The sequence below is a fragment of the Phodopus roborovskii genome, unplaced genomic scaffold (genome assembly GCF_943737965.1).
Source record: "Phodopus roborovskii unplaced genomic scaffold, PHOROB, whole genome shotgun sequence".
NCBI lineage: Eukaryota > Metazoa > Chordata > Mammalia > Rodentia > Cricetidae > Phodopus > Phodopus roborovskii.
The window spans coordinates 28,081,969-28,095,390 of NW_026125052.1; the positions used below are offsets into that span (position 1 = coordinate 28,081,969).

Genomic DNA, 13,422 nt, shown 5'->3' on the forward strand with positions numbered 1-13,422 from the left:
CCCCAAACTCTGTCCTCCTTGCTTCCTAATGGAAAGGATGGCTACGTGGAGAGGATGGGCAGATGCTCCAGTGGCAGCCCCCCTTCTCATTTGCATTCTCATCCCTGGTGACAGATTTGTATCAGCATCCCCAGGGCAGGACAATCTTGTTTCCCCAACAAAACCGATTATGCACATCAGGCTTGGGGATTAATCACAGGCAAGGGGCTGGGAGCCAATAAGAAAAGGCAGAGATGGGAAGATAAGAGTTGGGGGGGGGGGAGAAGCACACTGTCCCTGCTCCACAGGGACAGGAAGTGAGCAGAGGCCAGGCTCCACTAGGGGAGGGCCCCTCAGACATGTTACTGGTGGCAAAAATCAGCACGACCAATCCATGGGTGCCAACCCCATGTTCTCGTAGTCCCCATTCAGCCAGAGTGAGGAATGGGAGGAGCCATGAAGTCCAGGAATGTGCATCATCCCCCAAAGACAAGTCTCCTGTGCTCCTGGACCCCCCCTTACTGCACGTCCTATTCCATTGGGTCCAGTCTCCTTCAACAGAACTTTCTAGAGATGGTGGGGTTCCTTCCGGGGTAGGTAAGGGAGGCACTGGTTACATCCTCAACCTATCTCCGCCTACGTCTAGTGTCCTATTGGTAGTCCCAGGCCCACAGAAACACTCAGCCTTCCAGTGTAGGCATCACCAGGGAAGGATGCCAACTCCAGAACAGGGCAGTCCCAGCCTCTCCGGGATAGTACACGGGTGAGCGCCTGTGACTCGTGTATGCACCCCAGTCTTCCACCCTCCTTTTTCTGAATAGGGAGGCAGCTAGCTCCAGGCAGAATGGAGGGAACAACTTGCCTGTACTCCAAGGAGAACCTGGTAAGTTCCCGGTTGTTGTGCAGCCACTTGAACTCCAGCGGCCAGCTGCCCTCGGCCATGCACGTGAGCACCAGGCGGTTTCCCTCCAGGTGTACTTGCGTGCGCACTGGCTCTGTCTTGAAGTATGGCGGCACGTCATCTGTGGGAAACAGGGTACACAGCCACCAGTTAGCACTTGCTCAGCCCCGGACACCCAAGGCAAGCAAACAGAGCAGGAGCAGCCGGGTAGCCTCCCCAAGGTCATACGCACGCACGCACGCACGCACGCACGCACGCACGCACGCACGCACGCACGCACGTGCACGCGGAGAGGGACCTGAACTACAGAGCAAAGCCTTGCAGGCTCACTCTCCTCTCTAGCCAGCCTCTGCCTCTGCTCTACCCTCCCCAACATCCATCACTTCTGGGTGCCCCCCCCCCCGCGGGAGGTCTTGTCCAGTTCTCATCCTTTGCCTCTGGATTTTAAACCTCCAGGGAAGAACAAAAAAGGGTGCCCATTGGGCTTCCGCCAGAGGGAACGTAAGCTACTACGCTAGGGGAACACAGAGCTGCGGTGCTGGGGAGATGGCTCTGCTGTTGTGCAGGTAGGAGGACCTCGGTTGCAATCTCCAGGACTCACAGTGAAACTCCAGGCTCTTCCATGCACACCTGTAACCCAGCACGGTTGCAGGGTAGAGGCTGAAGGATCCCCGGGGCTTGCTGGATGCCAGCCTAGCTCCAGGTTAATGAAAAGAGAGATCCTGTCTGAAGAGGACACTCGATGTCCTCCTCTAGCCTCCTCGTTCATGTATGGGTGAGTGAACCTGCACACATGCATGTGCAGACACAACACACCATGCATACACAAAGGAAAAACACGCAAGTGAGGTGTCATAAGGTCCAAGTGATAGAGGGGTCTCTCTCCGCCTGATGCTGGAAAGCACCTCAAGTTAGGGTCTATTTAATGAGCCGTTCTGCCACCAGACTGCTAGCCTTCAGCCAGCCATCTAGCCTCAGCATCCCCATTGTGGCTGCCTGGGCTGTGGATGTGGGCCCCGTGGGCCCTAAGAACTGCTATCCTGCCCTGCATGGTCTCTGCACCTGTCTGGCCCCCGCTCAGCCACAAGGGGGATGAAAGTTCCAAGCTCCTTCAAAAGGAGGATGTGCTCCATTCCCCGGACTCAGACTGCTGAGGCAAATGGCTCAGGATACAGGGAAGCCTTCTCCCCACGGGGAAAAGGACAGAAGTGGGAGGTGGGATTAGACCAGGGTCTAGGGAGGAGGGGGAGGGAAGGAGCCTGCCTTTGCATCACCAGCCTTTGGGGTGGGGCAGGGTTGTGGGCAGATGTCAACATCTGGTAAGAATATATCAATATAGATCCTAGTCCTCACAGGTTCTATTATTCTAGAAGGTTCCACATATGCTCATTTGATCGTCATAGTGACCTGACCCCACGACTCCAGGGAATATGATGTATGTCTTAGAAAGGGCACAGTGAGGCCTGGTCTTCAGAACATGTTGAAGATCACAAGCCAGAGAGGAAGAATTAAAACCACAGGACCAGCCACCTCTTTGGGGGAAGCTGAGCTACCTCTATGAAGGAGGAAGCTGGGCCAGGGCTTAGAGGGGTGGATGAGCACAAGGTGAGAGCCAGACTCAGAGTGTGTGCCCTCCTCCAGGTGTCAACAGCCTAACAGTCTGAGGACTTCCTCAGGAAGTCGCTTGCCACGGAGAGCAAGTGACTCCCTACAGCTCATCATCATCAACAGCAGCAGCAGTCCAAGGGCACCCCTTGACTTCATATGGGCTAGCGAGTGAGGCCAGCCTGGGCTACATGAGCCCTATCTCAAAACCAGATCAGGCTTCTATCCAATCACCCTGAGGTGCATGTGCCTCTGGGGTTCTGGGCCATGGCCTGCTGGGTAAAGAGAGGCCAGTGGGTACCTGTGTGCCAGGGAGAGTGACTTGCCACCCCAGGAGGCAGCCACTGCTGCTCTCAGCTTAACAAATGGGCACATTCTCACTTCAAAGGCGCATTCATATTCCCGGCAGCTTTCAAGAGCCCTTTGAATCGCGTTTTTAAAAACCCTCTGTTTGCGGCTGTCATTGCTCGTTTGTTTTAAAACAATAACATTCCCAACCCCACATGATTAAATCCCTTCCTTGGATGTGGGCTGACTCAGAGCCAGCACTGTGAGAGGAGGAGGGGGTGGGTGGGTGTGTTTGAACACATGCAAGTGCGCAGCGCACGCACGCACGCATGCTCTGCACCCAGACACCTAGCCTCTGTGGGCCTGCTCACGGGCCACTTGCTCCAGGACTGAATTTACCAGCTCACTGCCCAGGTTCCAGGGATGGACAACCTGGGCAAATGCCTTGTGCTTGGATGGTTTGATTCCAGTGGCTGCTGGAGATAATGGCTGTGGGGGAAGAAAGGGGAGGGAGACCATGCTTGAGCACCTGCTGGGTACCAGGCCCTGTCTTGGTCCTCCCCATCTCTCCTCCCCTGTTATCCTCCTGAGGTGACAGGGACAGAGGTGTTTCACCCAGGCCACTGTTCTGGGTCACTCTTGCTCTACTGCTCTTTGCCCTCTGGATACAGGGATCCTGGGAAGGAGGCTCCATCCAAAAGAAACACTGGGACGTGCACCAGTGGGCACCATGCCCACCCCAAGTGGCTCCTGAAAGCAGGAGCTGGGGTGTGGTCCACAAGAGGATGGATGGTGTTAGGGTGTGACAAGCGTGTGCATAAGCATGTGTGTGTACATATACTAGTGTGCATATGCACATGTGTGTTCATATACCAGTGTGCATATGTCCACATGTGCCTATGAGTGTCTGGGCACATCTGTCCCCCTCCTGCATGAACAACTGTCTCCTGTTTGCTTATGAATTCACAGGTACATAGAGACTGAAGGCTTTGGAAGTCAGTTACCCTCTGCACCTTAGTTCCCTCAACTGTAAGCTGGGGACAAGTTTACTGTGTACTAAATGAGCACAGGGAACTAGTTAAATAAAGTGATGAGCACAGACCAGAAGCCAGTGCATGCTTAAGAAGGGACAGCAACTTCTCCGGTAGGCCACTTATGTGGATGGGCAGGCGCATTGTGATGAAGAGAAACTAGTCCTCTGTTAGCAGAGAATGGCAGGTCTCCTCCGCATTTGCTTTCAGATAAGGCAGTGCTCAACTTGCGGAACTGCATGGACACCACAGACTTATGAGCCTCCTGCAGTGAAAGGGGTAACTGCTCAGAGAATTCTGGGTAAATAAGACCAATGTTAAGAACACGCCATTCTCCCAAGCCTTTCCTCATTTGACCCCCCCCCAATTTTTATTAAAATATTTAAACTGATGATGACAACGATGACAATGGTAGTATGGGTGGGCAGGTGTTCATGTGTCATAGTGCCATGCCGTGGAGGTAAAATGAGCACTTGTGGAGATGGGTCCTCCTTCCTCCACCATGGGCTAGGGATCAAACTCGTGGTCCATCAGGCTCACAAAGCAAGAGCTGTCACCCACTGATCCATCGTGCTCCCCTTCCATTCCATTTTTACAAAGTGATTCTAAAAGTCATAGAAAAACAATCACAAAAAATAGATTAAAAGCTGGGCCTAGAGATACGGCTCAACTTGTGTGTAGATTAAGAGCACGGGCTGTGCTTGCTTGCAGAGGATGCACATTTGGATTTTGTCATTCAGGCAGCCCATAACTGTCTGTAACTCCAGCTCCAGGGGGACCTGATGCCTCCAGACCCTAGGGTACCTGCACTCACCTGCACACACACACATACACAGACACATAGTTTTTTAAAAAAACTTTTTTTTTAAATAAACTAAAAACGAAACAAAACAAACCAACATCAAAACCAAAGCAAAACAAAATGCAAACCCCAAAGCAAACAAACCTTTTGAAAAAGTCTAGAAAGACTAGTCCAGGTATTGAATTGCAGGACAAAGCAGCAATCACTTAAACAGCGTGATCTTTATGACTGTCTTGATGAAGGGATGGTCTTGGAGCCTAGAAATAAACCCAAACTCATAGTAGGACTTTCAATGTATGATGAACGCTGAGTTGCAAATCAAGGTGAGGGTGAGGGGTGGAGAGGACCAATTACTCAGCACAGGGCTTTGGAACAACCAGGGAGCCATGTGGGAATAAAACATAAAATTGAATATCTTTCTCACACTTTACCTCAAAATAAATGCTGGAGGGATTGATGTTTTAAACATGAAAATGAAATTCTAAAAGGACTGGGGGTGGGGTGAGGGTGAAATCACAAGAGTTTAAAGATACACAATGCTGGTGGAGTTGAGTTCCTGCCAAGCACTTTCTAAGTACCACGAGAGCTCCAGACGGTCAGGAGACAGACGATGCCTTCAACTCCACAAAAAATCTTCAGAGGAAAGAGAAAACCCACACATCAAAAGCAGCGACACATGACAGACTGGGGGAAGATATTCTCGACACTTATCACAGACAAAGATCTAAGTTGCCTGAAGAAAAAAATGTTCTCAGCCGGGGACAGTATTACAAGGCCTTGAATCCTAGCGTTCGGGAAGCAGAGGCAGGTGGATCTCTATGAGTTTGAGGCCAGCCTGGTCTACAGAGTGAGTTCAATCCAGCCACGGGTATATAGTGAGATCCTGCCTTAAGAAACGTTTACATAAATCCATTAAACAGCCAGTAAACGGTTCAGAGGGAAGAATGACAGGATGGGGATGCTTGACTTCCTCAGGAAGCAGGTAAACTAAGTCACAACAGGATATTCCACCCTACCCGCCACTCCTCGCCAAGGTTTGAGAAGATGAAGGCATGGGTGTGCATGGAACAGATGCCCAGAAGGGCACACCCCTCATCAGGCTGGGACCTGGTATGCTATCTATGGAGCGCAACTTGACAATGCTATTACAGCCCCCCCCCCCCCCCGTTCCTCCAGCTCTCCAAAGGCAATTCCCTCTGCCTCCACTTACGTGGGGTGGCAGCATCTCAGAGCTGTGACCCTGAAAGTTTTGCCCACACCTGCATGCCGATGCAGAGGGTAGAAGGGCTTTTTCTCCAGCGTGAGACTTCTCCATGAGCAGTGACCCCAGAGCAACCATTTGAGAGCCACCATTGTTATCATTTACAGGATCTGCTGTCGCGAGTACAGAAATTGTCAAAATCGTATTTATAGACAGTGTAGCTCAAGCTGGCCACAAATTTGTTCTGTTGGCCTAATCTCCCTGCCTCCTCTACAGCGCTGGGAGTGTAGGCATGCACCACCATGCCCGGTGTATGTGGTGCGGGGATTGTGGGGTTTGTGCACGACAGTCAAGCAATCTACCAACTGAGCTCCAGTCTCCAGCCCTTTTGGGTATAAAGATGGATTTGCTGTGCAGCTATGGGCTTTCCCTGTGGAGTGAAGCATTTGGGAAAACGGGCTGGCGGTGGGTGTCTTGTTAGTGCGTGGTTGTGTGTGTCCCGTGTGTCGGTGTATGTATGTCTGTGTGCACACATGTGAAATCTCTTCACTCTCCCCGCTTTGGTCATTTCTGTGTTGTGGATCCTGGCACACGTTGCTCACTCATGACCACATGAGGGCACACCCTCTGTGTGTGATTCAGGGGTGTCACGCAACTAGAGGCGCCCCCGTTCATGAGAAACTGAGCATATAAATGAACGGACGGCTGCCTGCAGAGCTGGCAAGAGGTTTGAGTGCCGGCTCCCTCCTAATTTCCCATGTCAGGTCAGGAGGCCCCGACTGCCATTTCCTCTTGACATTGCCACTAAATACCTTCATTGTCACCCTTAGACACTAGGCCGAAAGCTGAATAGTTCCACACAGAAGCTAATCTCAACTTAAAACTGCCCCCTTCCTCCAGCCCCTCTGCAGCATAATATCATCTTTCTCCTGATTGGCTGGACTCCCTCTGCTTCATCTTTTAGGGACTTCCATTTCCCCGGCCTGGCCTGGGACTTGCACCTCCCATGGAGCCATTCCTGCTGGGAATGGTGGCCAGAGGCAGAAGGGAAGCTGGGGTGAAGGCCTCTGCCAGGCTCCTAATTGGCTAAAGGACCTCCCTCTGCCCTTCAGAGCTAGTTTCAAAAGCCACTGAACAGAGACACAATCCCTTCCAGTTCTGAAGCCCTTCAACCCCTTCCTTCCAGGCTCCCAGTAAAAGCTCAGGCGAGCTAGCAAGTGACCCTGGAGCACCTGGGTCATAGGAAGCTGTGGTTTTGAGATTCACAAATTTCTCTCTTGCAGCCCCTGGTCAGCCACCTCTATCATGACCTTCCCAGCATCCTGTAGGACTGCCCTGGCTTGGCAGCATGGGCGCACAAAACCTGGCTGCTGAGTCCTGAGGAAAGTTTAAGCTCAGACAGAGAGCTAGACTCAGGGCAGCCCCCCTCAGAACTCCAAAGTAAGGCTCATGACAGGCTCCTTCAAGCCTCCAAACTAAGGGTCAGGGCAGGCTCCTTCAAGCCTCCAAACTAAGGGTCGGGGCAGCCCCCCTCAGGCCTCCAAACTCTATGGTTTTAAGCTAGCTCAGGTCTGGGGTAGAGGCAGGGTATCAGTCTTTATGGGGCTTCCCCTATAATGTCTGTGACTCCACAGGCTTCGGGGGCATGGAAGCCCATCTATTTATTATACGTGGGGTGTGGAGAGGTTAGTACTAACCCTGGGCTCTGTCTGGGCAGGGAGCTCAGGGACAGGCTGCCATAGACCAAAAGGATGTTGCCAGGGCCCTGCTGCTCCTTGTTCTTCAGCAGAGTGTTTGGGGGAACACAGAGCAGAGGGGTCGCAGCAGGTGTTTTCTGCATGGGGCCCAGACTCCCAGCTGTTTTCCTCACTTCCACTCCTGTGTCCGGCACACCTGCTTGCCCACTCCTACCGCGCCCAAGCCAGGGCCTTGAACACCCCATACCCTGCCCCCCCCACCATCCTGATGCTTGCCCATAATTGAGATGCTAATCAATGCCCCTCCCTTGGCTCCTGGCAGATGCCTGGCCCTGCTTGGCCCTGTTGCCATCTGCATGCCAAGTGCTTCATTAGCCGGGAAAGAAGGCTCTTGCCCTCCTTAATCTAATCCTTGCCGGTGACCTTCAGGAGCCAGTGCCTTCTGACTCTGGGAGCCTGAGAGGGTGCAACAATCAATTCCACCGCGGCCTCCACAGCTGCAGCCGGATGAATTTCTCACTCAGAAAAGCGTGTTCAAAAGCATCTAATGGAACGGATCATCAATTTGTTTGAATACACATCTAATCTGATTAGGGGGGTCTGGCCACCAGGGCAGCCAGCGTAACCCAGCCTCGACAGAACCCTGGGGGATTGTAAGTGGGGTGGCAGAGCTCCAGTGAGGAAATGAGGAGCCTGTGCCTGACCCCATCACCCAGCAGGCTCCCCTGGGCTGATCCCCTTGGACAGCTAGCCAAAAGATGACTGTGTGAATAGTAAGGGTGCCTGAGGGCTGGGCTGATGGCTCTCGGCTCACACGATGCTCTGGAAGCATCTTGTGAATGAATGACAGCCATGGGCGGTGATAAAGTTATCTCCAGGACAGGACTTAAGTGATGGCTGTCCTGGGTTGAAGAGTGACATCCTGTCTTCCCTGAAAAAAATCCCTTCCAAGAACCTCAGAATGTGAATTTACTTGGAAACAGAGTCATTGCTGATGGGATGGTTGAAGATGAAGCCACACTAGAGCAGAACTAGCTCTACTTGACGGGGTCTGCTAAAAGAGGTTGTAGTGCAGGCCTGGTGACTGTGACACAGGCCTGTATGTCGATTCATGTTCAGTTGCTGTAATCATCTACTATGACCAAAGACAACTTAAGGATTTATTTTAGCTTCTTCATTCTAGAGGACAAAAGCCCATCATGGCAGGAAAAGCGTGGCAGCAGGATGTAGAGAGATGGAGTTCCATCGCCACTCCGGAAGCAGAGACAAAGAGAGAGAACAGGAAGTGGGGAGACGCTATTAACCCTCACAGCCCGCCCCCGGTAATGAACTTCCTCCCACAGGCTCCACCCCCTCAAGTTTCCATAACCTCCTCAAACAATGCCACTAAGTGGGGACCGAGTATTTTGATTTCAAACACTAAGTGTGTTTGAACATAACTTCTTATTCAAACCCAATATCCAGATAAGAGGATAAAAGGGCTAGGAGGTGCAGGGCCTGAGGTTCAATCCCCAGCATATATTAAAAGGTGCTGTGGTATAATGGTTTGGACAGGAAATGTCCCACCAAGAAGCCCATGCTTGAAGGCATGGTTTCTGCAGCAGCCACATCCTGAGTGGGGTTTGCGGAAGTGACTGGATTATGAGGGCCCTTCTCCATGAATGGGTCAGGGCACTGATAAATTCGGAATTTAAATAGGTCACCAGGACGCAGTGGAACTGTGGAAGTTGGGTCTGCTGGAGGAAGTGAGTCACTAGGGGATGTGCTTTTGAAAGACAGACCTTGTCTCTCCCCCCCCCCCATTTCCCATCTCTGCTTTGCTCCCTGCTCATTATGAGGGAGCTACACAGATTTACCCTAGGCTGCTGGCCATGATGTCCAGCTTTGTACCCATGACAGGGGGGCCAGTCGACCTCAGACTGAAACCACAGATGTGATGAGCCAAGATGAACCTTTTCTCCCGATCCTCAGGGATTTATCACACTGACTGGAAGTCTGACCACCACAAGAGGGGAATTAAGTCAAGGGCTGAGAGTCTTGGGAAGGGGAAGGTCTTGTGGAGACAGCCAGAGACAAGATTTTTGAATCCACAAGCCAAGGGGCAGCAGGCATCGTTGGGGAAGCCAGTGGGAACAGGAAATAGGAACACTCTTCCTGGAGCTGTCAAAAGGGCCAACACACGCCAGACTCTAGAACTATGGCAATAAGTGTCAAGCCATTCAGCTTGTAGGACTTTGTCACGGCCAGTCTAGGAAACTCACACAATGCCTCAAGGCAACTTGTGCCCATCATCCCACTCATGGCAGAGGACAAGAGTCTTGGAAGAGCTGCTCCAGACACCACGCAGCCCCGGGCCTTTGCCAATACTGTTCTATCCCATGAGGACCCCTTTCCTTCCTTCTTCACTGGGGAAGCATGGGTCTCAGATCAATCTCACAAAACTCAAGTGCAGTGTCTCTCAAACTTTCTTCCTGAGCTCTCATCCGTATCCCCAGGTTGTGGAGGGTATGCCCCTTACCACAGTACAAGAATCAGAGCTGTGCTGGGCAGCTCATACTAGCATGTCACTCACTAGAAGGCTGGGGAATCTCTGACTTCCCCACACCCAGAGCCAGGCTCTATGCATGTTGGAAGGCCCAGGTGACTTGTAGGCCTGGGATGGCACTGTTCCTGTTGGTGACTGGCCACCCCGGAGGGTCCCTACTCACTTCTCTGCAGCTCTACATAGTGCTGACTTTATTGGTCCTTGGAATGGAACCTCCTGGGCTCAGCTCTGGTGGGCTCTGTCACTCCCTAGCCATGTGACCCTGGGCATGAAGCCCCTGCGCTCCAAGCTCCTCTCCTGGAAACTGGCTTGACAACTGTAGTTGGTGCAGTGATTAGTTGTGTGTCTCAGACGAGGCATCAGCGAAAAGGAGGCCACTGTTACTCTTCATTTCTGCTCAGTTATCGCAGGCAGAGCCTTCTGCCCTGGACCTCCAAGGTGAATAACATCAGAGCAGCCCCAGCCTGGCATGGAAAAAAGATGGTTCTCATTCCCCGTGGGTTTATTTTCTAATTAACAGGAGGAGGGAGCCCTTTCTACCACCTCAGCCAGAGGGTTCAGAGATTAAACTTATACCATTGATTAGGATGTTTTCTGCCTAACGGTTCTATTATCGTGTCAGAGTATTCAGATTCATTCGAGCCATAAAACACTGATAATAAAAATTTACACTAACTCCAGGAATTCCTCTGAAGAAACTCCATCGTGTCTGTGTCGCAGCTCGGACCACATACTGTCCTGGGTGACCTCGCTGCAGGGCAGCATGCTTGGGGCAATTCTCCAGTTATAGGAGGGACCCGAGAGCCTCACAAATCAATCAAGGGTCTGTCCTGGGGCTTACATGTCTCTACATCCAAAGTCTCTGTGATGGGACCCCACCCCAGCCCTGTCAATCTTCCAGGCGATGTTGCCCTAAAAGGTGTTTGTCACCACATGAGAACCAGTCCTCAGATGACCCACTGAGTCAGCGACTGTGATGACAGAGAGACACTGGCTACCCACAGCTTTGGAGAGTCTACAGCCCAGAGACCTAGGGAGCCCACCTCCCCAGCTGATGAGAGAATCCACAGACACAGGCACAGGAGGGTGTACGGTGAAGAATGGGCCTTTGGTCCTGGAGTCTGGCTGGCATGACTCCCAGGAACAATTTCACCAAAAGGCAGGATCCTCACCTAACAGGACACAGATGTCAGGCACTCCGGAGAGGTGACAAACTTAACCCTATCGCGAAACAATATCCAAAGACTGGTGGAAGGCAGCCCAGCTAGCTGGTAGGTGTCTTAGCCTCCCCTCCCCCACTCATGTCGGGGTTATCCACCCAATTTCCATGGCTTCTCTCTCCTCTGCTTCCCTAGGATCGCCATCCTGGCAGGCAGCTAAATCCACAAAGAAAGGCCTAATCCATGTGAGTGAGCTCCTCCTGTTTAATCCAGCATCTGCCTTGGTGGGGCTCTGCAATCACCACCCCTTTATTCCATCTGAAGCTCTTGTGGAGAGGGATGGGTCACTTGAACATTAGTGACAGACTGGGTTTTGACCTTGCCAATGCCTCTGATTGCTCTTAGGGTCAGGGCTGGATTTGATTTTAGGAAAGGAGTCTACCGGGGCCAGGGGAGGAGGAAAAAGCAACTCAGGAGCCAAACTACCCTCCCCATGCAGCGGCTGAGAGATGGAACCCGCCTATGAGGAAGAGCACACATTCATCAGGCTGGTGACCCCGCTGTACCGGCGCTTTGTGGCGTGTAACAAAGACTGCGGAGCAGAAAATTGGAGTTCAATTTGCCGTCCATCCCGTGCGCAGCGCTCAGCCCATTCCAGTCCCCGGCAGGCACCTCTGCGCTTTATCATAAATAATAACACACGCAGCTCTATGGCCCTTTCCACAGTTAGAGTCCCCAAGCAATTTACAAGCTGGATTATCCACAGAGGCCTGCACAGCCACATACAGCCCCTCCCTGGCACGATGGAGAACTTGCCCCATGGTCCATCTTCCTGGCCTCTGTCCTAGCACTTGGGTGTGAAGCCCTCCACTGCTGCCTGGCAGTCTCAGGCCCTTGCCAGAATAGGAATAGGGGGCATAGTAACCCCCTTAGGGGATGGAGAGATTGCTCAGTGATTAAGAATTCATATGGCTCTTACAGAGGACTTTGGATCCCAGTACTCAGAGCAGGCAGCTCATAAGTACCTCTAACTCCAGCTCCAGGGGACCCTACACTCCTGGCCACATGTGGGCATCTGCATCCATGTACACACTCCCACCTGCCCCCATACACATAATTTAAAATAGCAACAAAAAAAAAAAAAAGTCTTAAAAAAAGAAGTGGCCTCCTGTCTTCACCAGGCGCTCCAATTCCCACCTCTGAACCTTGGGCAGCCTGTGAGGCTTCATCAGCAGAGACTGCTGGGCCCAGAGGGGATGGGACAACTTGCCCAAGATCACCACATGGGCTGCTGTGCAGAGGCCAAAACCTGGGGATAGTGGTCTTCAGTTTGCAGAATGCAGATCCTCATGGAGGGGGCCTCTCTGCTCTTACTATCACCAGCATAGAACTGAGGCCACATCGCATGACACCATTTCAAAGAGACACCCAAGGTAGGCCGGTCCCTAAAGGTGGATGTGCAGGGGAAATGGACATGGTGACTTGATAGGCACAGGATTTGCCTGTGGGGTGGTGGGAGTGCTTTGGGGTGAAGTAGAACTCATGGCTGCACAGGACAATGATGCCACTGAATTGCCTGCTCTGATGCTGTGTGGCATCTCAGCTGAATCACAAAGTAAGACAGGTGTAGCCCCATGTCCTTCCCACCTCCATCCCCTGATCCCCTTGGCCCTCCACTCCAGACCCTAGCCTCAGGCAGCTTTTAGGAGGGGATGATGCCTCCTAGGACTTGTGCTTGCTAGTTTCTGACCTAGGCAGCCACCTGGCTCACTGTGAAGCAGCCCATCCCTGGCCTGTCTGACACCTTCCCATACGAGGTGCTGGTCTACTCTCTGGGAGTCAGGGGGCCTGGGTTCTTATTGGTTCCCATCAGCCTTGGAATTTAGGGCATTTGGAATGGGGGCAGGAAGGCTGGGCTTTGCAGGGGCAGATGGGATATGAAAGACAGCTGCATTGGCAAAAGCTCTGACACTGATTTAGCACCCAAGCTGGCTTATCTTGGTGTGCATGCGTGTGTGTATGTGTGTGTGTGTGTGTGTGTGTGTGTGTGTGTGCGTGTGTGTGTGCGCGCGCACGCGTGTGTGGTGGGGCCATGTCAACTATAAATTGTGCACAAGGGCTCAATAGACACTGTCATTTTCTAAGTTCAGATCCCGCACCCCAGAAACCCCCTCCCCAGCCCCTGGTCAACAGAAAGCCCCAGAAAGCACTAA

At 52.3% G+C, this 13,422-nt stretch overlaps 1 protein-coding gene across 1 annotated transcript in view; it reads right to left on the bottom strand.

The window, feature by feature from the left end:
- The window catches only part of LOC127221080 (protein sidekick-2-like), a 146,393-nt gene that overhangs the window by 30,081 nt on the left and 102,890 nt on the right, over nucleotides 1–13,422 (bottom strand). Inside the window, exon 2 of the mRNA XM_051182990.1 lies at nucleotides 842–1,001. Coding sequence (XP_051038947.1) covers nucleotides 842–1,001 — 160 coding nt within the window. The remainder of the gene's footprint in view (nucleotides 1–841; nucleotides 1,002–13,422) is intronic.